This window comes from Cydia fagiglandana, chromosome 3 (assembly GCF_963556715.1).
Source record: "Cydia fagiglandana chromosome 3, ilCydFagi1.1, whole genome shotgun sequence".
Taxonomy (NCBI): domain Eukaryota; kingdom Metazoa; phylum Arthropoda; class Insecta; order Lepidoptera; family Tortricidae; genus Cydia; species Cydia fagiglandana.
In genome coordinates, this window is record NC_085934.1 from 1,758,470 (window position 1) to 1,783,414 (window position 24,945).

General features: G+C 38.5%; 2 protein-coding genes across 2 annotated transcripts in view; both read right to left on the reverse strand.

Moving 5' to 3' along the window:
* LOC134680426 (mutS protein homolog 5-like) overlaps window positions 1-10,685 on the reverse strand; it is a 19,852-nt gene extending 9,167 nt beyond the window's left edge. The window contains exons 1-7 of the mRNA XM_063539557.1: window positions 10,504-10,685; window positions 9,627-9,696; window positions 8,920-8,988; window positions 7,261-7,462; window positions 6,415-6,643; window positions 655-825; window positions 66-204 (exon numbers count right to left, since the gene is read on the reverse strand). Coding sequence (XP_063395627.1) covers window positions 66-204; window positions 655-825; window positions 6,415-6,643; window positions 7,261-7,462; window positions 8,920-8,988; window positions 9,627-9,696; window positions 10,504-10,604 — 981 coding nt within the window. The 5' untranslated portion in view covers window positions 10,605-10,685. The remainder of the gene's footprint in view (window positions 1-65; window positions 205-654; window positions 826-6,414; window positions 6,644-7,260; window positions 7,463-8,919; window positions 8,989-9,626; window positions 9,697-10,503) is intronic.
* A 1,326-nt stretch (window positions 10,686-12,011) lies between these two features.
* On the reverse strand, window positions 12,012-24,809 carry LOC134680483 (caveolin-3-like). The gene is made up of 3 exons (XM_063539614.1): window positions 23,903-24,809; window positions 18,718-18,897; window positions 12,012-13,547 (listed from the first exon to the last, which is right to left on the reverse strand). The coding sequence occupies exons 1-3, from the start codon at window positions 23,981-23,983 to the stop codon at window positions 13,359-13,361; spliced, it is 450 nt and encodes a 149-aa protein (XP_063395684.1). The 5' UTR covers window positions 23,984-24,809; the 3' UTR covers window positions 12,012-13,358.
* Window positions 24,810-24,945: the final 136 nt, after the last annotated feature.

The window sequence follows — 24,945 nt, forward strand, 5'->3', positions numbered from 1 at the left end:
CCAAACTGAAACAGAGATGATACGCGCTTGCGTTTCGTGTTCGCTCGGTCAAGAAGGTAACTTACATTAACATTCTTGATGAACCTCAGCGATGAACACATATTTCTCATAATGGTGTCGCTTTGTGGCTTCATGAAGAATTCCACGGCGTCCTGACGACGCTTTATCGTTTCCAAGTCGGTGGTCGGATGCTGCATAAGCACTCTACATAAAAGACGAATGTTTTAAATAAAAATTGCTGAAGAATTATGTAGGTAGTTGGTTAGAAACACATAAGTTATCTTGCTCATCTAAAGGATGACTCACGTTAGACCGGGCCGTGTCCGGGCCGGAGCTTCCGCCGCATCGTTTTCTATGGAAAGCATCACGTGATCACCTGTCATCTGTCATAGAAAAGTATGCGCCGGAAACTCTGGCTCGGACACGGCCCGGTCTAACGTGAGTCAGCATGGGCGTACGCAGCATTTTTTAAGGGGTGGGGCAGAAGCAGGGTAGCTGAGGCTAAGGTTGTAACAGGCAGGGGACGGTTGAAACAGAAATTCTTAGCTTATGGTCAGAGACTGGTCTGGGGTGGGGCAACTGCCCCACCTTGCCCCACCGTTGGGTACGCCTATGTGAGTCACCCTTTGTTCGGATATGCAAACCGCCTTTTACCTCATCATCTTCTGTCCAACTTTGCTCGAGCATTTGCTAAATAAGTAGAATAAACTCAACCCCTCCTTGTTACTGCCCTGGACCCCCTTCTTGAAGTTGCTAGGGTGGGAAATGGTGCTGAATATTTGGAGACCGCGATATGTGTCTTCGTCAATTGTTACAATGTCTTTCCTATAAATAAATTCAGAATAATGTTATTTTACATATACTGTTAACCCTTAAAGCGTTTGTGTCACTTTTTTAGTACAGGTACTAAATTTGGCGCCAAGTTTAAACACTAAGTGCAGGCTAGAAAAGAAAGTACGTTAAAGAAAGTGCGAGAATTGTACTTTTTTTCCTAGTTTAAGACAATATCAGACAAAATTCGGTTGATGCGCAGGCGGCAGTTGAAATTTGAAATTCGCTGAATTTGCGACAGAGTATGTTCCTGACGCCATAGAATATAAAGTAAATAGCCAAAGAGTTTTCTTTCTGTTGACATTATTACTAGATGAGTTAGACATTGTTATTTTATATAAAGCTCATTAAATCATACATTAATTCTAAGTCAAAAATTGCGAAATATATCTTGTCCCATTTTTGTGACATTGTCGATAGTACTGGTAACAAAGTACCATTTAGCACGTCCTAAAAAACGGACAGTGCCGGCTTGTGCGGAGGCAAGATTGTGACAGAAAACGGACATTGCCATACATAGGGTATATACTTTTTTTTTCATTTATCGTCGTTTTATAGGCTATTGTTGCGTTGGAGTTACGTTATACATGAGTATATGTGTACATTTTTTTATATTTTAATTTAAGGTGGCTCCACCATCTGATTCAGAAGAGTGAGATAACAAAAAAGACGACAATGACGAAATTTTACTAGAGGCAGATTGTACATCTGCCTTGCCCCAATCTGACTCTTTTTCAGCCAGGTCACTTTCTAAGAGGATGTCAAATATGATTGACAAATATATGTTCATTTATGAACACGCGTGCTTTTATTCTTATTGTCATGCTATTTAAGTTTAGTGCGCTTCATTGTGAATGGCACTGTCTGTATTTAAATATTATTTCGAAGTCAAACGTGGTCCTTGTGGGAAAAAAGTTGTTCATAATACTCGACCTGATGACCTAAACACGACCTGTCCTCTAGTACTCCATCTACAAAATTTAATTCCTCGCCATTAAACGCATAACTCGCTTCAGTATCCAAATTATTGGCACGTCTTGAATTGTCCTACGGTTAAAACCTATTTCAAGTCGATGATGAAGATGCTACAGTTCCTGAGGCCTGTATAAATGTAATCTCTACGAAATTCAGGAGAGTAAATAGCTAATTTCGAATCTAGTCTTTCATATGTCGGGCAGACGAAGCAAAGCATTTCTACTAGGGTACAAGAACATATTATTATAGCTGATGATATCAAGCACCGCCCACTAAAGCCTGCGGTCTGGGAGCATAACATAGACAAGACTCTGGTTCTCGCCAAGGAGGAACCATATATTCCCAAAATGTTGCCAGAGGCCACTGAGACTGAAAAATATTTAAACTTTTACTGGAACTACAGCTACACTCTACCACCAGCTTAGGTTCCAGATAGTCCGGGTAATAAGAAAACAAGCAAGACATAGAACTGTGAGACCATAGTGATAAATGGTGTGGTCATTTACGTAAAGTAATATTACTTACAATAATTGTAATGTGTAACTAGCTTTATGAGCCTATTTTCCATGTATACGTAGCTTTAAAATGTATATTTTTTGTTTAATATACATCTTACTTGGGTCGTTTTACACATCAACACTAGAAGTAAATATGGTATTATAATGTTTCCCATAAGTTTTTTCTTCTTAATAATCGAATTAAAAAAAAATTCCAAACATTCACTAGTGTGTTATTGAAATAATTTTAAATTTTCTTGCCCTGTAATTCTTAAAAAAAAAAATATATTTTTAAACTGTATAACGGCATTGTCCGTTTTTTAGGACAACCTTGGGAGCAATCAATATATAAGGTTCGTGACAATGTCCGTTTTAACGGACGTCCTGAAAACCCTACTTTCAGAATGCTTTTAATTTTTTTTTCTTAAATATAGTACTTTTTTACTCATTCCTATCCCCAAAAACATTCCACGTGATAGGTGGATACATTATTTCATGTCTTGCCATGTTAAGGGTTAACAAATTATCATTCAAATTCAGTTTGAATTTGTAATTTAATGCCTGAGAATAAAGTACCTAGGTAAATACCTAATAGAATAAATTTTCCAATGAGTGTTAAGGCTGATGTTATGCCTGGCAGAATTGATCTGATGGGTCAATTTCACCAAACGAGCATTTTTGTCTAATTCCCATGGAATTTTGAAATACCAACATTACACAAAAAAAATATGCTGAGAATTTGATAAAAAATATAATAAATATTAATTTTCTTATGGGATAAAAATATTCATCAAACTATAAAAGTTATTTAAATTTAAAATTTTGGTCATGGCACGGGAATTAGTGTGTCCATGGAAATTAGATTTTACTAGGACGGAACACGGCACGGGAATTGTTTTCTTAACTTATTTTGGTACTTAAAACTATTATTTATGTATATTTTAATCTACAATAATATGCTGCAACCACACTGAAGTGGCATCGGACATATTTACCTTCTTTAATTTTAGTTTCGAACGACAAATCTACGAAAGTACGTTACACTAAAAACTACGTATTTGAATAATCCTTTCCTTTATTTGAATGACAACTAATCTCTCTTTCTTAGTAAAATGTACATATTTCAAAACAATACTTTGAGTAGTTTCGTAAACTTGTCCGCCTTTACATACAAAACTATTAATTAAAAAGTGTCATTATGTATCTGCATGTAGATAGGTACAAGGTGTATGATCTGGTATATGGTCTTATAGGAAATGATACTAAGAAATAAATAGGGGCACATTGAGAAGAAGTTATTGTGTAAGTTAATCTGAAGAAATCGAATATGCTGCCTTCATAAATTAATAACCCAAAAAATTGTTTGAACACATATGAGGTAAGGTGGGGTAAGACTATCACCGGGGTAAGACTATCACTTGTATGGAATCCTCATACTGTTAGTCTTGCCCTGATCAAAATAAACTAAGTTAGTCTTACCCCGCCTTACTTTACACATAGGTATACGGGGTGTCCCTGCCCTGCGGGAAAATCTTCAAAGTGTAGGTTGGTCAAGTAATTTCTCAAAAATATCATAATCTTCCTAAACAATACTTGCTAAAACAATACCCCATGGCACTGACTAAAATAACTGACTTGGTTTCTCATTACATCCCAAAACTTTTTTGTAGTAGAGTAGAAGAACTGCGTTGCGAGATTTGCATCTTTTTACATGAATTCTTTTTGATAGGATCCCATCTCTTTTTGTAGGCTGTCCTTCTTTTCGGGTAATTATACCCATACCATACTGATACTATGTATATACATATCATAATACATCTTTATTCATACTCACATCGTCCATCGTAGTGTACCTTTACTTTCCCTACTAATTATAAGAACTAAAAGGTAACGTTGTTATCGCATATATTTCTATAGGATTACAAACTTAATTATGCAGTTATCTTTAGAACGTGACTAATATTGCAGTATTATTAGATTTTTATTGGCTTAAAAAGCTAAAACCTAATTACGTTTCTAATTTGGAACTTGTGGGTATGCTAGAAGTACCTTAAAATAATATTGATTGAGAGTGATTGTACCAGTTACAAAACTAAGGGATTTTAAAGTGTATTAATTCTTAGACTGCATGCTCAAATTAAATGTTATTTAGATAGAATGTTATTGAGATTTGATGGTACGGCCGTGCCACTTTGTTTTGCTCGACTTGGCCGCGGCACTGCCGTGCCCCGAGATCCTTTGTCCTTCTTCAGGCCTCAAACTATCTCCATGCCAAATATGTATTATCAAGATGATATTGTTTCAGCGGCTTAAGCGTGACAAGATAACAGACAGACAGACAGAGATACTTTCGCATTTATAATATAGTAAGAATAGGATATATTTAATTTTTCTTGTACCTATTAGAAAAGCTAATTTATAACAACTAATCTATTAAACGAGCAATTCTTGTATATATTTCGGGGATCTCGGAAACAGCTCTAACGATTTCGATGAAATTTGATCATATATGGGCGTTTTCTGGGATGAAAAATCGATCTAGCTAGGTGTCTCTGGGAAAACGCGCATTGAGTTTTAAGGTAGGTATATGTTTTCCGAGCAAAGCTCGGTCTCCCATATATTTAAAAACTTTATACGGCTTACGCTGTCAGCTGTCAAATTTACAAAAAAAACCATTGTAAATTTGATTCATTTTGTTTCATGTAACCTTAGGTACGGGTATTATAATATGTAATAATTCCAAAAATAGTTTTATATTTATATAATATTTTAATGTTATAATATGATCAATGAATAAGGTAAGGTGGCGCAAGACTAACATTACGAGGATTCCATACAAGTGATAGTCTTACCCCAGTGTCGTCTTACCCCACCTTACCTTACGTATTAAAATTGCCCGGGTTATTCGGGTCCACCCTGTAAGTATGTACTATAGTACTTATACTAAAAAACCGTTCATAGATTTTTGTGCATTCTTTGAGAGTTCCTTAAATGTAAAATAGAAAGATATACGTCATATTATTATTACATATAATATATATTCAATGCCAATATATATATATGTAATAATAATATGACGTAAACATTGCCAATTAACTTACAGTGCCCCCAATTAAAAATTTGTTGACAATAAATGTAATACTTTCTAATTCCCGTGCCACTTAATCAGCTGTTTTAGGTAAATATTCTATGGGAATTAGGGCACGGAAATTAGAATTCGTAATAAAAAAAATCGCCAAAAATTTCAATCGTGTTTAACCAAACTGTTATGTTATCGCTTACATAAAGATACATAAAGGGTTCCTAAATATGACAATTGTTACTGAAAAGCTATGTTCCAGTAAAATTTATAAGGGGCATCGAAATTAGAAAAAAATTGTCGCCCACCCGGATTCCGAAATACTTATGCGATTTGCTCGAACACGCCGCGGCTTGACTTACATCCGCTTGCTTTGAGAAAGAGCCGAATACTGCCAGTACAGGTGAGGCGGGACACGAGGCGGTTCAGATACATACGTCGGCTGTCAGAGGCCTTTGAGTTTTGCCGACGAAATTTTACTCGCGCGCTCGGACAAAATTTAAACTTCGATCACGAGTTATTTACCACAATGAAGTTAATAGTGTATGTGCTCAGTGATAGTAAATATCATCTATTTTAAGTATTTGACACTAAATTAGTGATACTAATGTAGAATTTTTCATAGGATTTTTCATTATGCTCAAAAGTAGATTCCGGACAGGGCACGGGAGTAGTAATTTGAGCCTTTAGGTATTTTTAAGTGTACTCTAAAAACCAATTAATCAGTGAATTCATGTGGAACCCGGTGTGAAAGTGTGGCTTCTTTATGTAAAAAAAAAATGGTAAGTATTATCTGATGCTAAGCCGCGATTTTCATCATGGACAGAAAAAAAATCGTGTTCAGAAATTGACCCTGATCATAATACTGAAATAAGCAAATTGTCTGTAGGTAGATGTAGGGCTTTTTAAATAACATCGCTAACCAACAGAAAACGGACGGAGAAGGGATCATTTTTAGGTGGATATATTGTAGTATGCATCTCACTTTTGCATTTCACTTTGTGTTACTTTTAAATATCAGGTATTACTTACAAAGAAATCCTTCTCAAGCTCAAAAACTGAGGCTTGCTCTGCAAATCCAGGTTCAAATTTGACCAGTTCAGGTCTAGATATTTAAGCAGGGCACCCAAAGCATGGACTGTTTGAGTCTGGTTGAAATCTATCACAGTTCTAAGGAATAGAGTTCTCTCTTCATTGGTGCAGTTTTTGGGTTCAGTTGGTAGGGACAGGAGGTAGATACGACGTTTGCATGCTTCGAAGCCTAAAAAGTTTTAGACTAACTTGAATTCTGATGAGTACTTATATTCTGTATCTTTAGGTATTTAAAAAAGAGTAAACAAAATCTACCCTCAAAGAGCTTCTTGCCTGTTGAGCGTAGATGAAAACATTACATGATCAAAGAATGTAGGTTACAGTCAGGTCGTTCAGTGACAGATACAGGTGATTTTGTATTTGGTTGGTTAATCAATAAATTTTAATTTTCTAAACAAGCAGAAACGTCTGCGAACGATGCTATTAAGCTTAGAATAAATTTAAAAGTGGAAAAATTACTGTCTTGGGTGAGACTTGAACTCACGGCCTCTGGCTCTGACGATGGACCGGAAATTCCGGTCCGGCCCCGGCCCGGTCTAGCGTGAGTTCAAGTCTCACCCAAGACAGTAATTTTTCCATTTTTAAATTTATTTTAAGCTTAATCAATAAATGTTATAACTATCTAAAAATATACAATTTTTTTGTTTACTTTTATTTAAGAAGGTACTAAAGATACAGAGATAGAAGAAGATGATTCTAATATGCATCATGCTCATACAAATAAGTATGTTAGCCAACTGCCTATTGGTTGAACACGTATCTACAAGAACAACCCTCAATACTCACTATACTCCCTAGAAGCCAGGAACATCAACTTGCATTTCCCTCCCTCCTCTCCACCAGCAAATACTGTCTTCTTTACAGCGCTGACGAAGGCACTTTGTGTCCGTCCATCCAGAAGGACTTGTAAGGGTTCGACTTGTCGGAACAAGTTTCGGAACATGAGGAATTCTGGGGCCCGGTCTGGTAGTTCCTCTAGGATGTGAAGCTAAAGAAGGATTAATTTAAGGGTCGGATGTCAACTGTCAACGTCATCGTAGTTCTTAAAAGTTAAGCCTGTGTTAAAAGTTTTCCGATATTAGGTAGATTTTTTATTTCCCTTTTTTTCTTCATATTAAGTGTGATAAAAAACATTGTGTATTTCAGGGCGGTACAGGAATTAAGGACTCGTGTTAATTAAGCCCTCGCCTCGGCTTCGGGCTTCAATTCACACTGGTTCGTAAATTCCTGTGTTTACCGTTTAACACATTGAGTGCCGGGAACCCGCTCGGCGGGTTCTCTGTTAGTAGTCACTTTCTTCTACAAAGTGGGAAACGTTAAGATCAGCTACGAGCGTAGCGCTACGAAACCGTTGGCAGTGAATGCGAATACACAATGTACTGTTCCATTTTGCCTATGTTTAAAAAAATGTATAAGGTAAGGTGGGGTAAGACTAACAGTTTATTTTTCACGGGGCAAGACAACCAGTATGAAGATTCCATACAAGTGATAGGCTGACCCCGGTGATTGTCTATCCAGTGATACAGTAATTTATTGGTAAAAGTAACATATACATTATTCGAAGGTTAGCTGGAAGAGATCCCTTATAGGGATAAGTTCGCCTTTGTACTTCCATTACTGTAATTTATTTTTGTAAACCTGTCTTGTGTACAATAAATTACTACTACTACTACTACATTTACACGTCATTTCGTTACTTAATTACTATTTACATTTTACTTAATGTAGGTAGGTATGTTTATACAATTTATAATATAACATAATATTAGGTACGGTCTTATCCCACCTTAGGTAAGTGATTTGAAACTAGGACGTAATAAGGAATTTGCTGGGGTTGAGCTAAACTAAGGGTGGTTTACTTAACTTAATTAAGCATTGCGTGAGTAGGTACGCACGGTTCCTTAGCCGTTCACCTACTGACCCCAAAACTAAAGGTTCGAACGAAGGAATTTTCTTAATATGGAAATTTTCCATTATTCGAGTATGGCTGGGGGTCTAGCCAAGGTGACAATCGTACAAACCAAAAGTAAGAATGTATCGGGATGACAGATGCTACGGGAAATCACGTCATTTTCCATATATTATTTACAACGGCTCGATTGGGCTCGAACGGGAAATGAATTAGACATTAACTAGATATGAAATATTTAGTAAAGATGAAAGAAAAGTTGATCTCTAATTCATTAAGTAGTAAGTAAGTTTCGATAGGCAGTTTCTATCAAACAATGTCATTTTGGCCAATCCCCCTGGCCTAGTATTATAAAAGCAAAAGTTTGTCTACCTTCACATAGTTAAAAAGTCGGGCCACGCTAAATTTTCATGCCAAGTGCTACGTAAGGATATGTATGCGTTCCTACTGCCAAGTTTGTGCAAAGTTATCATGATCAGAGCCTATCTGTATTTTGATTTTCTACGTCAAAATGAAGTAATAAGTATTTTATTCACCTCTCCGGTTTGTATGGTGTAATAGGCGGCTCCTAGCTTGCCTGCTCGACAGTATATCGTCAGTAATTTCTACACAAAACAACAAAAATACATGTAACTAAATTAATTCAACTCATAAGAGATAGAATAGAATACGTATACCTATCTCTGTATCTTTAGGTATTCAAATAAAAGTAAACAAAATCTATTCTCAAATCATGGTATAATAATATACTCCGCCTGGTACTCTCTTCCCGTCTTTTCTAGGTCACCTAACTGACACAAGCCTACGTCATCATGCGACAACGCTATATGATAATATGCGATAGCGCTATATATAGCGGCCATGTTATTGTGACGTACGCCTGTGTCACTCTGGGAAGAGAAGACCATGTTTTATTAGACTATGTTCTCAAATTGATCCTTAAGCCAGTTGAGGGTAGAAGAAAACATTACACGATCAAATAATGTTCGTTAAAGTCAGGTCGTTCAGTGACTGATCCAGGCGGTTTTGTAATTGGTCGGTTAACCAATAAATGTTGTTGGTTTACTTTTACTTAAATAGCTAAAGATACAGACTTATAAGGGTGGTATTCCACATATCCAATTTCTTTGTCCATCAATGTGTATTGCGTCTCACATTTTGTTTAGTGAGAGAGTGAGACTCTGGACAAATAAATTGGTCAGGGTGGGAGTGGCCAGTAGTAATTTTCAAATACGAAACTTACCTCCTCCACGTCGGTTTCTTCAGTCGAGTCATTATTAGTATCTTCGTTGTTTACTGTTACTTCATTATTTCTACAATTACAAACGAATTACTCTTTTATTTAGCAGAACAATATAGGTACCAGATATCTGATGGTTCTAAGTCATTGGGCTAGTTTTCGTCCACTTGACGAAATTTGAATATAAACACAATTATAAACATAATATAAATTTGGACTTATTGCAATCCTTAATATGTACACAATATATCTATCTACATAAAAATGATATTTCGCAAGTACGTAGCAAATTAAAAATGAAATATATTACGTCAAGTGGACGAAAACTAGAGCATGGACGCCTGGACGGATACTAGCACAATTACTATGCGGTCAAAATTCACAAGTAGGTATCCCAACTTTTGGAAACTACATCCACTTAAAGAGTCATAGGAAATTACGCTACGTTGGGAAAAGTCATTCATTTGTTTACCCTTGCCGTATTTTGCGTAATAAATTCCAAATTCAAATTGATTTTTTAATGGTTGTTAGAGTTAGACCAAGAAAAGTCTGTAGTGATTATGATAGCCCATCACGCAGTGCAAGTGTTATTTTAAACGTCAAACTTCTATGAAATTATGACGTATAAATAAGACTTGCACTGCGTGGGCTATCAAAATACCTTATCATGTGCACTGGGAAACCACTTTACTTTTGCCAAATTTACTTTCGTGTCAAATGTGTAAGTACCTAAACGATTGAATAAAATATGTTACAGTAAGTTGGTCAAACATTTTGTTAAAACACTATGATAGAAGAGTTGATTTCTTGTAAATAAAAGCATGCAATATATTGCTAAGTATAGACTAGTTTCAAGTTCAATTACTTTTAGTTGAATTACCTGCGACACCTCGAAATGACGAATGGGTCTCTTTGATTGGTTTCACTGCTGCTTATCCGTGGCGCGTTTGTCGAAGCATCATTAGAACTTCCATTTATCATTGTCACGACACAATAGACTCACTTATTACAGTTATTACCGACTTTCAATGACCAAGTCATCAAGAAATATGAATTTATTTGAATTTGGTTGCAAATGTTAGTATTCTACCTCTATTTATTTTCGCGCGTTTCCCGCCAATTTGCACATTTTTATTACAACATATTTTTAATTGGTTTGGGCATTTACTCTCATACTGCCAATACTTTTTTTTACAACCTGCCAGTGTGATGGGGTACTGAAGCGTTTAAGTAGACGTTAAAAATCAATGTAAAAGAGTTGTTAAAGGTTGGCAGTGGATTAAAATTATTACAAATTAGTATATTTATTTCCCATTTAATCATTATTTATATTTTAGTTAATATGTTGAGAGAAAAGTTCACGCCATAATAAAGCTGATAACTGTGTCATAAAGAAAATTATAATAAGTAACAAAGAAGCAGGATTAATTGTTACCTAGGTAGTACTTGGTGGTACTGTTGCTGTTGAACAGACGCTTAATTATTTTAAAAGCAAGCCTGCATTTTAAACAGTTGTAGGTAGCCGTTGTAGGTGTGAATCACAGCGTCACAAAGGTAATTAAAAAATCCATATTAAAGAATCGCGTGTTTTACCACCGTTCTACCCTTTATACGGGGTGAAGGACCTTATCAGCTGTCAGATTAGATAGCCCAAATAGCTGCTTGAACTGGCTATTGAATTCTTTTTAAACTTGAGAATGGTTAAGGCTTCTACAGACCTTCCAACAAATAGTATGCGATTTTTGGTAATTGCTGGCTAAGTATTAAGCCCCCTCCAGACTATGCGCGTGAATCGCGGGCGAAGCCGCGAACGCGAGTGTGGAGTCGATTTCGCTGTCTGCGAAAATCGACTCCACATTCGCGTTCGCGGCTTCGCCCGCGATTCACGCGCATAGTCTGGAGGGGCCTTTAGGAGCAGGCGTGTCTCACTCCGCGGTTTCGTCGCTTTGCTACAGGTAGCTAAAAGTACATCCGTTCGGCCCCAATTTTGGGGTTTGCCATAAGCTGTGCGTGGCGCTGTCGCCACCTAGCGGCCATATCTGTGCTGATCGTAACAGACGCGTTTTGTTAGAGAGTGAGTCTTCTGTCTGTACTTAGTACTATTATTTATTCTGTGGTAGGAGCAAAGAATTCAATCGATCGATGAAATGCCGTAATTGCAAATCGAATGCGATTACCGGTGACGTTTATAGAGGCCATTAAACTTGAGGATGGTTATGCAATGGATAGGTACAGTCAGCATCAAATAAATAATAAAACAAGCGATGGAATGTAATAAGAAAATGTAATAATTAGATTCTCTTAACAATATAGATAAGTAACTATTAATATATCGCAATATAATGAATATTAATTAATTGAATTTAAATAAACGTATAGTATATTTTTTAGTAGGTACCTACCGTCTATATATTATTGTTAGTGTACGTGTATAGTATTGTTAAATAGTTATGCTTAGTACCTATTTATTTACGTAAAATTAAATATATATTTCAGTACAAAATCGAAACAGTACAGCCACAAGCTTAATGTGCTTCTTAAACATACGTATTTTACCAAAAAATCATAATGGTTCCTTGATTCCGTAAAGGCACGTTCGGCATATACCAAATCTAAAGTTTATATATAAAGCCCCCTCCAGACTATGTGCGTGAATCGCGGCGCGACGTCGCGGAGCGAACATATCGCGAAGTTGACGTAAGACTCCACACTCGCACACTTCACGGCGATTTCGCACTTTGGTTTGCGGCAATATGGCGGAAAAGCATCAGCTGATCGAGTTTAACTGTTAGTTATCTATGGCATCATACGTGATTTAGCTGTTTTTCCATTTTGTTTTATTGTAAAACCGTAAAATATAGCTGCTTAATATAATATAATCATAATATAATTCATATTTATCTTGCCACAGAGGAGCCAAAATATTGTGTAATGTGGAGTCTTGCAAGTTCGCGCTTCGCGTCTCCTTTGACGCGGGCCGAAATACCGACAAAAAACGGAGAACAAGGCGCGAAGGCGTGAACAATCTGCGAAATCGACGCCACACTTGCGTTCGCGGCTTCGCCCGCGATTCACGCGCATAGTCTGGAGGGGGCTTAAGAGACAAAGAGACACGCTACAAAAAGTACCTACACGTAGTACGTTTCATAAAAACCCTGACCTAATAAATACCAGAACTCCAGCATTTTAGTACCTATCTCAAGCATTCTTCTGTAGAATTACGTATGTTATCCAAATTAGATAGGCAGAAGGGAGTTTTTTCTGGCCTTTTTAGTAGTATATCTTTTTTATTCGGGACTTAATTCCTGTAGTTAACCCGGATATACCGACAAACGTATCCGATGGGCTATTAATGGATAGTACAAGTCAGTAGGGCCGTTTAAAATAAAAAAACTAGCATATCCTTCTCATTCGGGGCCTTTTTACCCGACTGCGTGACGCAAAGGAGGGTAATGTGTTTTCTAAAGTTAACGCGAATATAGGTATATAACATAAGTATAATATGTACAAACATGCCCGATGGCCTCACAAGTTGGTACCACAGTTGGCAGCCATGCTGTATTGCTCGATCGTTTGGAATGACATCAAAAAACTAAGTCTGATATTAAATTGGACAGTTACACAACTAGCATTCCTTCTCACCCGACAGTTACTTCCTAAAGTTATCCCGGATATACCGCCCAATCTAACTGATGGGCTAATGAATGGTACAAGTCGATTAGGTCCGTTTTAAAATTAAATGACTAGCATATCATTCTCATCCGGGGCCTCTTTTCTGAAGTTAACGCGAATATGCCGACACACATGGCCGATGGCCTCACAAGTCGGTACCACAGTGGCTGCCATACAGGATTGCACGATGGTACGGAATGATGCGAAGTAGATCTTCACACAGCGTAGGCATGGTCCTGTACACCAGATTTGCTGGAAAAGAAGAATGTGAAGGTTGAACGTAACACTAACAAATATTCAAAATGTTTAGTACCTAAGTACGAATAGGTATTTGGGGTACTTGATATCCCATTTGTCCGAAAGGGTTTAAAATTTTCCAGGATCCTTTTAAATATTACGATTCTGGAACAAAATGCATGATGCGGGTGCTAATTCTCCGGGCATATTTAGAGAGAAAAAAAATAGCTAAGTATACGGAGAGAAAAAGAGACTCATATAAATAGAGAAATTCTTAATTATAACGGAACATTTTTTGCGTGAACACGAAATTAAATGTGTCACGTTAACTAATTTTGATTTATTGTCATATTTTTGTAGACCAAATATAGAGCGCGGTGGAAGTTGCATTTATGCGAAGCCTCACATTAAAGCGATAGACCGGCTCGACTATTGCGAACTGTCCCAAGAGCAGGACCCCTATTCGACAAGCGACGTTTGACGTATCGTGTTGATCTCCCGTTGATGTGGGAAAAATCATAAGTTCTCGAATACGTACAATGTCAAAATTTGACATTAAAAATCTACAGTTAGGGTGACAAGCAAACCAAACCGAACCACCCTTAATTTAGAGTGGAGTTTTGGTTAATTTGGTTGTACCAAATGATATTATCCACCGTTGATGGAATCAACACTCAGTATGCAGATAAAATCAACTGTTGATTTGACGTGGATGCGAAATCTGACAGTTGTGCATGTCGAATTTGGCAACAGATATTTGACATATGCGCGATACATTTGTTAGACAATGACTTGTTAGTGATAGGAATATACCACTCCAATTTAACCAATCACAACGAATATTTAAAGTTATTCGAAAAGCTGTTAACCAAAATAGACAACGACAAGGTAACTGCAATAATTATGGGTGACATAAACATCGACCTTCTTAATAACACCACCGTAAAAAAACATCTCCTGGACATTCTATCCGCCCACCACTTTAGGCAGTACGTAAAAAAAGCTACCAGGGTAGATGGCGATAGTTCAACACTGCTGGACCACGCCTACTCGAACATCCGGGACAGCCGTGTGTCCGCGACCTGCGTTATCACTAATCTCAGCGATCATATGGCGCAGCGCCTAGTCGTCCCGCAACCCGCTCCTCAGCCGCGGTCAGCGATAGAAAAGAAACGCGCGTTTAGCCGTAATAATATTGGTTCGTTTGTTCGTTCGCTAGAGTCCATAGATTGGCAGATTTTAGTAAACAAACACCAAAGCGACTGCGAGCTGTTTGCGACTAAAATAATCAACATTTTAACCTATCTACAAGATGTTCATATGCCAGTCAAAACTGTGACCGTACATCATAAAAAAAGCCCGTGGATAGATTCCGAACTCATCGGCTTAAAATTACTAGTTTTCGATTTTATTACCTTAGCTAAAAACGATCCAGGCAACGCACAGGTAAATACTGCCTCAACAAAAATTCTCAATACCTACAACCGAAAACTACAGACCAAGAGAACGGAGTACTTCAACTCGATTATTAGTAGTAGCTCAAATAAAAATAAAGCGATGTGGCGAGCTATAAACACGGAAATTGCCAGACTCCCACGCGAGCGGGTAGATTATACCGACCTACTTACTGACAGCGACGGTAACCCATTCTTGTCCAAACAACACCTGGTCGATGCACTGAATGAGGAGTTCATATCCGCGGGCGCCGCATGCGGTGCTCCCACCGCGGACCGTGCGCAGTGTCTGACCTCTTTATCCTCCCGCACTTTACATAGCGACACCTCATTGAGATTAACCTCCTTCAGCCCGGCGGAAATAAGTGTTATACTGGCCTATAAGATAGCAGCAAAAAATACCACCGATGTCTACGGACTGTCCGCGAACCTCCTTAAACAAGCTAGTCCAGCAATTTGCTTCGTGCTCTCACAACTGTTTAACAACTGCATGCGGTTAGGTTCGTACCCCACATGCTTGAAAAAAGTTAAAATCTGCCCCTTATATAAAGGCAAGGGTAACAAAAAAGACGCGAAATCGTACCGACCTATTGCGCTAGTACCGGCTCTTAGCAAGTGCTTCGAGGTAGGATTAAATATTAGACTACTATCATTCTGGTTCCCAAGGAATGTTCTATCTGACAGCCAATACGCGTACCGCCAAGGCCGGTCCACTACCGATCTCGTGCGGGAGGTGATCAATTGTGCACTGCGCGCACGCGAGGCAGGCCGTCACGTAGCCATTGTCTGCTGCGACCTTTCACGCGCCTTCAACACCGCCGACCACGCGCTCGTAGCAGACAAACTCGACTACTACGGTGTTCGAGGCCCAGCTCTAAAACTGTTGCTCTCGTTTATGAGCGGGAGGGCACAAGTGGTAGTTGGAGAACGCGGCAGCGTGACATCCTCGGAGCGCCACAACCTAATGGGGGTGCCCCAGGGATCCTGCCTTTCAAACACTCTCTTCAGCATACTACTTAACGACTTACCAGCTACAATTACTGGAGCCGATATTTACATGTACGCCGACGACGTCACTGCGGTAGTAAGTACGCCCACGAAAAATGAGCTTGAAACGGCCCTAAATAACGTTGTTCGGCAGTTAAATGAGTGGTTCAAGGCCAACGGACTGGCGCTTAACAAAAATAAGACCTGTTTTATGACAGTAAAACTCAACGGCCATCCCAGTGAGAACCTACAAGTGTGTGCGGACGATGCCCCTATACAGCACGTGTCCTGCACACGCTTGCTCGGGTTCCACCTCGACAGTGCGCTCACTTGGGAGAGGCACATAGACGAGGTGTGTAATCGACTAGGCCGCGCCTGTTTCGCACTGCGCCGCCTGGCGCGCACCGCCGGGAGGACCACGGTGCGAGAATGCTACTTCGCGACGGTCCACTCCGTGCTGACGTATGGTGTGGAGCTTTGGGCCAGAGCCGCGGACTGGTATCGCGTTTTCTCAATGCAAAAGCGAGCACTCCGTGGTATGGCAGGTAAACCGAACGACGCTCCAGCCCGGGAGCTATTTCTCGAGTTCCAAATTCTACCCCTACCCTGTATACTAATACAGCAAGTAGCAGTGTTTACACACTCCAATCGAGATCGGTTCAAACGCAGGGGTACGAACTCTAGATATCCACTGCGTAGTAACAAGCACGGAGACCGGCTAGTAGCAGAGCGACACAAATTAGCAAAGTCGGCTAAGTCGGTCTATTGCTTCGGACCTTCAGTCTATAATAGATTACCCGATTCCATTAGAAATGCAACTTCCATTGAAGGATTTAAATCTAAACTAAAAAAGTGGCTTCTTGAGAAGATGTTTTACGATTATAGTGAGTTTTTTGACATTCCACTAGTAATTTGATAACTAATACCTACAGGCGTGACATTTGTATATTACTATATAAGTAGACTACATTTCTCATTGTTAATAATAATTTAGACATCTATATTGCTAATTTTAACAATTAATTTTATTTATATTTATATAATTTGGATTGTGTTTACAGGTATATGCACATTAATATACTAGACAAATACTAGTACTTAGTAAAAATGACATGTAACAATTGTTATCAATAAATTTTTCATTTCATTTTCATTTCATTTCATTTCATTTCATTTCATTTCATTTCATTTCATTTCATTTCATTTCATTTCATTACCTCAAAGGCCAAACATGCGAATCCGCAGCCCAGTATCAATACACAAGGCGGTGTTATACTTAGTACTTATGCTCGAAGCAGGCATTGGGTTTGCACTATGCAGTCTCTTGCTTTAGAGTGAGAAATACTTAAGCGTAAAGAGAGAGAGAGAGAGAGAGAGAGAGACAGACAGAGAGAGTCAGCAGCAGACTTATCCTTAGACAGAAACATCCTTACCTCGAAGGCAAGACAGGCATAACCGCAGTCCAGTATTAGCACAGCAGGTATCGTGTAGCACCAGTTCTGCGTATGGTTCTCTTATTTATCGCCGAAAATGGTATGGCCGATTATCACTTCCCAACTCACGTTTGGCGGAATTTTATTTCGCCGAATTTTTATTTCCCAATTTATCAAATGGTTTTTTTATTATTTGCCAACCGCACAGTTACCAACTAAACGTTTGGTCTGTGTTTTATAATGCCAATTTTCAAAATGCCAACTTTCATGTCGTAGAATGTTTTAGTTGGCATAATATACACTTAGTTGTTTATTGTCTACAAATTGTTTCATTTGGTCAGACTCTGCCAAATACTCTCTCAAAAACGGCCGAGATATTTGACACGAAAGTTGGGATATTTGACGCGAAAGTTGCTGTGTAATTACGTTTTTTAGGTTGTTGAAAAAAAAATAACCTCGAAGACTAAGGCGGGAGCAAAGCTCCCGCCTTAGTCTTCTAACCTAACCATATCCAAGTCGGCTCTGCCCAGGAAGGTCTTGCTCGCTCGCTGCCACTGGCTTCAAATATTAAAATATACATTATAAAAAGTCGAACAACTCGGCCATTTTTGATTTTTTGGTATGTATATTTTTCTTATTTGTAACTTGCCTAATGTATGAAAAGCGAACTGTAGCTTCAACGAAACGTTATTCGTCCAAGAGTTGTTCGACTAAGTGAAAGATTTGACAAATGATAAGACTCCCAAAAGTTTAGAGGCGTTATAATAATCTGCTTTACAATAATTCTACCAATTGAAACGTTGTCATACAAAAATTTGCTAATCGTTAGTTGTCAAAGTGAAACGTCGGCGAAATGTTGGTTGGCAAATGAAATTCCGCCAAAAATAGTTCTGCGAAAAGGCAGAACACCGTCAAGCAGCCTACTTACTCTTCCACCACGAGTAGTAATATCACCAAATAATAATGCGCTAATTTAAAATGTTGTTTTATGTAAGTCCAGGCTAAAATATCGCACATACATATCTGATTATATTATTTTATTGTTAATAATTCCGTAATTACGGGATTCTTCCTTTTAATTACGTAATTATTTAAAGTTCAATAGTTATTCGGAATTACGTTATTACGGAATTACGTAATTACGGAATGGAAGCCCTAGCTATAAGGACAGCCAGTATCGTGTAGCACCAGTTCCGCGTATGCTTGAAGCACGCATTGCTGAGCCTCCATGCGCATTCAGAGAACAAAGGAGACAAAAAGAAATAGCTACATAAAAAGAGAGAGAAAGATTTATCTAGATGAGTTCCTTACCTCAAAGGCAAGACAGGCAAAACCGCAGCCCAGTATTAGTGCACACGGCGGTGCTATAAGCACAGCCATTATCGTGTAGCACCAATTTCGAGTATGCTTGAAGCACGCATTGCTGAGCCTCCATGCGCATTCCGGGCTGCGCGCGCCTTCTGGCTCGCCGATAATGTCGTCCCATACTATCTGTGGATTAATGAATATTATAGTTCATCAAATCGTTGCATAATGATTATTATAGTTTATTTAGAATTTTCAGTGTCCAAAATTAAAAAGTATGTCATTCTAGTTTGATCTACGAACTCGTAATTTTATTCATAGTAATAAGTAGACGAGATGAGAAGAAAAATATATAAGTAGGTATAATCTAACCCCGTTAGTACCAACAGGCGGTTTTTTTACAAATAACGTGGTTCCCCTAGGACCCCTAGGTGGTACCTATAAAAATATCCCAAAATATTAAACTAACCTCATTATTAAATCTCTTTTAATAAGTCACTTTGAAAAATGCAAAAAATGTGTTTAAAGGCAGCGGACATTTTAACTCTCATCTGACTGAATACTTTTTGCAAAAGCAGACCAATTCCGTGACCAATCAAATCACAGTAATGTAATGTGTCCCACATTCGATAACCAAAAGTCAATGGCCTCTCTTCACGTTCCGTGTGAAGCTCGCGTGACCCCATGAAATTATGGCATTATTTTTACAATGGGTCATCCATGTGGAAAAGTTCGATACACTGCGGGCGCGGGTGCCTAACCCATAAGGTTACGTTCGAAGGGCGACTGTCGCAGCGTTATATTGTCCGATCCGATATCGGATGTCGGAAGGAAGTAAAATGAAAGATAATGTGTTTCTCTGTACTTATTTATATCCTCTATCAGCCCATTTCGACCACGGTGACTGCGTTTTAACTCCGCTGCTGAAGACGTTCGTGCGCCCGGGTGTGGCTTGCGTAGCCGATCTTATTAACAAAGACCCGAGCACACAACGGGCAGGTAAGGACACCATTGTTATATATACCTACCTAATACCTAACTAATAGCCGCTGGTGGTCGGGCTTTCAGCTCATCCCGTCTAATATCTAGTTCCATAAGTCGACGGGATTCAAAATCACCAGTTTGTTTAATGACAGTTTGTTTAATGGCGGTCCGCCGCTATTGCTTCTCCCACAGAAGTCGCAGTAAAGCTGTATCCAGACGAGGCAATTTTTCGCCAATCTGATGAAATTCTCCGATCGAACAGGCCGTGCGGACGCAAATACCAATTTGATTCCCCGATCACATCAGCAGGTGTGGTAGAATGCAAATTGGTGATTTAATTTTGTGTACGTGTAGACGGTGTAGACGCTAGATGAGATTGGCCAATTATTTTCCTGAACAAATCGACTGATTTGATCCGTCCCGTCTGGATACCCCTTAACATATGATAAGGTGGTGGTACGTGCTCGACGCGGTCCCAGTACATATCATCTTGAAACATTAGTCATTGTCAATTATAGGTGACAACAGGGTGTCATCTATTGTCAGCATGTCGAGCACTAGTACCACCACCTTATAACATAATTATTATAAAATTCTAGTATATGCATGCCTTCATTTTTCCAATAAAGCATTCATTCTTTACTCCACTCTTGTGTTGTTATTAGGTATGCCCCTAAAGCCCTACACTTCACTAGTATGAAAAAGTAACTCATTAATTCACACATATGAAAACATGCAATCAAGAAGTACAGAAGTAAAATTAAAACCGCGTCCTTGGCACGTACGGAAATAGCGATTTCATTGGCGAAGGACGAGTATTTAATGCCGAGGCACCTTGAAAAGCTATCAAATATTCTTTGACAATGACATACTTGGATTGAAACTAGACTGATTGAAAATTAATCAATGATACGTCTTTTGAGCCCTTGACAGACGTGCGTAAGGGTGAGGGGTAGGCGGTTTTGTAAAGTAAAGATAAACGGTCACTCTACTCTCATTCGTCTGGCCACACAATAAATAATAGTACTACCGTACAGAAAGGACACTTCCCACAAAACCGAAGGTTGACAGTGATTCAGGGCCGAATCATGCTATCCCTTTCTAATGTATGGCACTATCCCTTGCGGCTATTCAGGGTTGTCAAAATGCAAGTTATTATCTTATCTGTGGTCGTGCACGCAAAAGGACGTCAAGTGGTGCCAACCCTAATAATTGCTCGTAGCAATGCTGTGCCGAACGGAGCCGAGTTTGCCCGAAGCCAGAATGTCTCCCCACTGCCCCGGCTATACCTATTCGCAAATTCCCAAGAGATTCCGCTTAGCCGTTTTGGTTGTAGATGGAACTTGACATGAGTTACACAGTGACCAAAAAGAGATGCTAAGTAATCGTTGAACATACATAAAAAAATTCTAACAAGCAGAAACGTAAGTGAATGGTGGAAAGATTTGCTGGCTATGGATGAGGTCTTGGTGGCTCAGATGGCAGAGCGCTGGAGTATCGATCCAGAGGCCGTGAGTTCAAGTCTCACCCAAGACAGTAATTATTCCACTTTTAAATTTATTCTGTACATAATAAATATTTGGCCACCGCATATAGCCCCGCCTCCTTCTGGGTACAGAAGTCGGGAAGTCGGGAGTCGGGTCTGGGGAAATTATGCACTAATACCTCCATATCTGTAGAGTCGCACCAAACTAAGTCTGCAGTGGATTTGATAGCCCTCGCCGCAGTGTAAGTGTTAAGTATACGTTATAATTTCATAGAAGTTTGACGTTTAATAATGACACTCTGCGTGGGCTATCAAAATCGCTGCAGACTTTTTACGGTCGAACTCTATCACGTTTGACCGTCGTTTGTTTCTTTTTATTTTGTGGCCATTGTTCATTTTTGCGTGCCAGTAATTGGGGTTGTTAATACGGCGAGTTCTTTTACAGTCCAGTTGAAGGGAAAATAGGAATTTTTAAGGAGCAAGCATAGACTAGGTATCCTCTAGACCGAGTTTAGAGCAATTATTTCATGCAACCGATGATGCCAAAAATGCGGGGGTGCGCGGGACGAGGTGAGCGAACTCCCTTGCCGTGATTGGTCCGTTCAAAGACACGGACGTCACACAAAGACACTTTCGACTCGAACATGGAGTAAAATTACCGTATGCGTTTCAGAGGGGGTAGCGCGACTATGCTCAGTCTGGAGGATGTTTTGTCTGTGGGAGCAAGTAGCCTTTGTTCCATCTACTTGCAATACTTATAAGTAGCTACTTAATTTTTAAACTGGATTACCTTATGGCGTATATAAATATATAACTACTTATTATCAAATAAATCTTCCTAAAATTGTGTGAAATTTAGTATGACAATACAACATATAGGTATGTTACAGTGCTAAATTCGTAGATGATGATGATAACGGGCTGTCAACCTGAAGGAAGAGGTTTTATTCTAACCTAAGATACGAGTTCATAATAACATAATATTAACATTGCCTGCGGCATAAATAAACTAGAGTTGGACCAAAAAAAGTCTGCAGCGGATTTGATAGCCCACGCAGTGCAAGTGTCATTTATACGTCATAATTTCATAGAAGTTTGACGTTTAAAATAACACTTTCACTACGTGGGCCACCAAATCCGCTGCAGACTATTCTTGGTCTGACTTTATCGGTCAAAAAATCTCACCCCTCTGTCACAGTTGTCTACAACTGTCCAAAATAGAAAACAGCAATAAAAACACGCATAATGTAGCTTCAACGTGACCTTTCTGTCCAGAGGGCCCACCGCGAGCCACGTTCGACGTGTTGCCTCTCTGTCGCACTTGTGAATTCGTACGTAAGTGTGACAGGGAGGCAACACGTTCGAATGTCGCGGTAGGCCCTCTGACCTTTGCTAACAGCTTGGTGAAGGTACATGCAAATTAATTTCCGTACAGAAAACACTTTATAAAAAGTCTACTGCTTATAAACATGAGAAGGGAAAATTTTATGCAATCAGGAGAAAGTAAATACATACTACTATAGGTACTATTTACTTTAATTTGATTTTCCAAAATAGAATAAAATTTGATCGCATAATCAAACTTGGCTACGTCTTTACAAACACCTCTGTCTGCTGAAATCTATTTCGAGGGCTTATTCACATAATATTTAATAATTCATAGTCTGTCCTGAAAGGGGTTTTCAAGAATTCACACCTGCGCTCTGTATGACGTGTTTCTATGTAGGTGGGTTATTAATTACATGTCTTGACAGGGTGGAATTAAGTTGTTAATGACGTAAGCGTTTTACTTCGAAGAAAAATATGTTTTTTATTTATTTAACGTTTTGTTATTGTTTGGACATCGTTTTATTTGAATTATTCGACGTATATGTACATATACATATTGATAATTTAACACTACATAATTTTTATGAATTATATGTATAGGTAGAGTCGGACTCCGGCTAAGCTAACTCTCATTTCATTTCATTTCATTTATTCATGCTAAATAACATAAGTATACAAAATATACACGTCATATTATTTAACCCGGGTGGGGCATAGCAGAAAACTTATTATCTAGAACTTAAAAACTAAATTATCCTAATTACAATAAATAATAAATAACAACAAATACAAATCTTATGCGCACTAAACATCTTTGTCCCTGAAATAACTCGCATCTCTTCAAGTTTGGCAATGCAATGACAAAACTTGGAAGTACATATCACCATATTTTTTTAAAGTGATCATTATTGTGGCAAGTCATAAATTATCCACGTGATATAATAACAGTCTTTTTAACATCATGCCATGCGCTTGCAAGTGACAAAAACCGTCTTTATCACGCTGTCACGTTATTTTACTAACTTCAATTCTTCAATTTAGCTATAGGTAATATTTGTAATGCAGTTGTTAATGTCAAATAAGTTTTGGAATATTAAAATATTGTAAAACAGAAAAAAAAATCCTATTCCTCAAATTCGTATTAAATAAATACATAAATAATAAATAAATATCTGGGGACATCTTACACAAATCAACCTAGCCTCAATATTTGTGTCCATAAATAAATGCTCTTACCGAGATTCAAACCCAGGCTCGTCGGCTTTACATGCAGGGTCACTACTCACTAGGCCAGACCGGTCATCCTTCCTTCCTGCCTACCTTCAATTTTGCGATAGAAAAAAACCAAACCTATTTGGTAATTTTATGAAAAACGGTGTTTAGATAACTTACCTGCACATGCGTATTCAAGTTATTCGGATCCCGATCCTCCAGAGCCTCCCGATCCGCACTGTCCGGTTTAATGACCGCCATCTTCAGCGGTTCCGACCGGACGTCCAACACCGCCGGACCGTCCGTTTCTGACTCTTTAACCTGTTTTTCTTCTTCTTTTATCTTTGGTGCGAGGATAGAAGGATCTAGCTTAAGTTCTGGTGCTGTCCCAGATCGTAGTTTAGCTTTGTGAGCACATGCTAGACACTGCCGGGAGCTGGTTGTCTGCAGCAAGCAGGGCCCGCTGCTTATAGGAGCTTCGTCAAATGCCACGGTGAATTTGAGCGCGCTCAAGTTTTTTAGTCTGTGGTGTTTCTATTTTTAAAAGTTCACTTCAATGTCCGTTGGTTTTTAGCCTGTGGTATTGCAATTTTAAAAAGATCACAGATACTTCTTTAGTTTTAAGTTCGTGATATTTTGTTTTTTAACAACTTCACTGTTATGTTAATCTAGAAAGTTTAATACGTTTTTTATTTGATTTAACTACGGAATTGCGGAAACTTTCAACGCATAGATGTATATCCCGCTGAAAACCGCGACTGAAACTGAATTCCCTCCAAAAGCATATTACTTAATGTCTTTTGCGCATGCCTGAAGTAGTTTTCTAGCGGAAACTTGATAATCGTACATTGACGGTTTTATATGACCTTTATATGACTTTCTTAGTTCCCAAGTTTCGTTGTACGTAGTGTTGGTACATTAAGTCGTGTTTTGTTTTATTATTTATTGTTTTTAGGGCACTGCCCGATGTTTCCTAATGGTCGAAGGTAATAGTGCTTAATGGGTTCCAAACGAGGTTTATACAGCTTTTATAATTCCTTTACTCTTTCGAAAGAAAGGATGTCAAACGTAATGCAAATGTATGGGCGGAATAGACTTTCATAAAATATGAATATTTTTTAGAACTTGTCTGTAAGTACCTAAATGATTTAACTACAATAGTGTTTTTAACAAAACTAACAAAATATCTTAATATTAAAATTTAGGGCAATTAGGTACAGTTA

Excerpts from the sequence above, each read along its gene's own strand:
- LOC134680483 (XM_063539614.1), bottom strand. The coding sequence starts at position 23,983 with ATGGCGGTCATTAAACCGGACAGTGCGGATCGGGAGGCTCTGGAGGAT. Across the intron at positions 18,898-23,902 it reads ACTTGAATACGCATGTGCAG|ATAGTATGGGACGACATTAT; the intron begins GTAAGTTATCTA and ends ATTAATCCACAG. Across the intron at positions 13,548-18,717 it reads TTGCCTGTCTTGCCTTTGAG|CAAATCTGGTGTACAGGACC; the intron begins GTAAGGAACTCA and ends CTTCTTTTCCAG.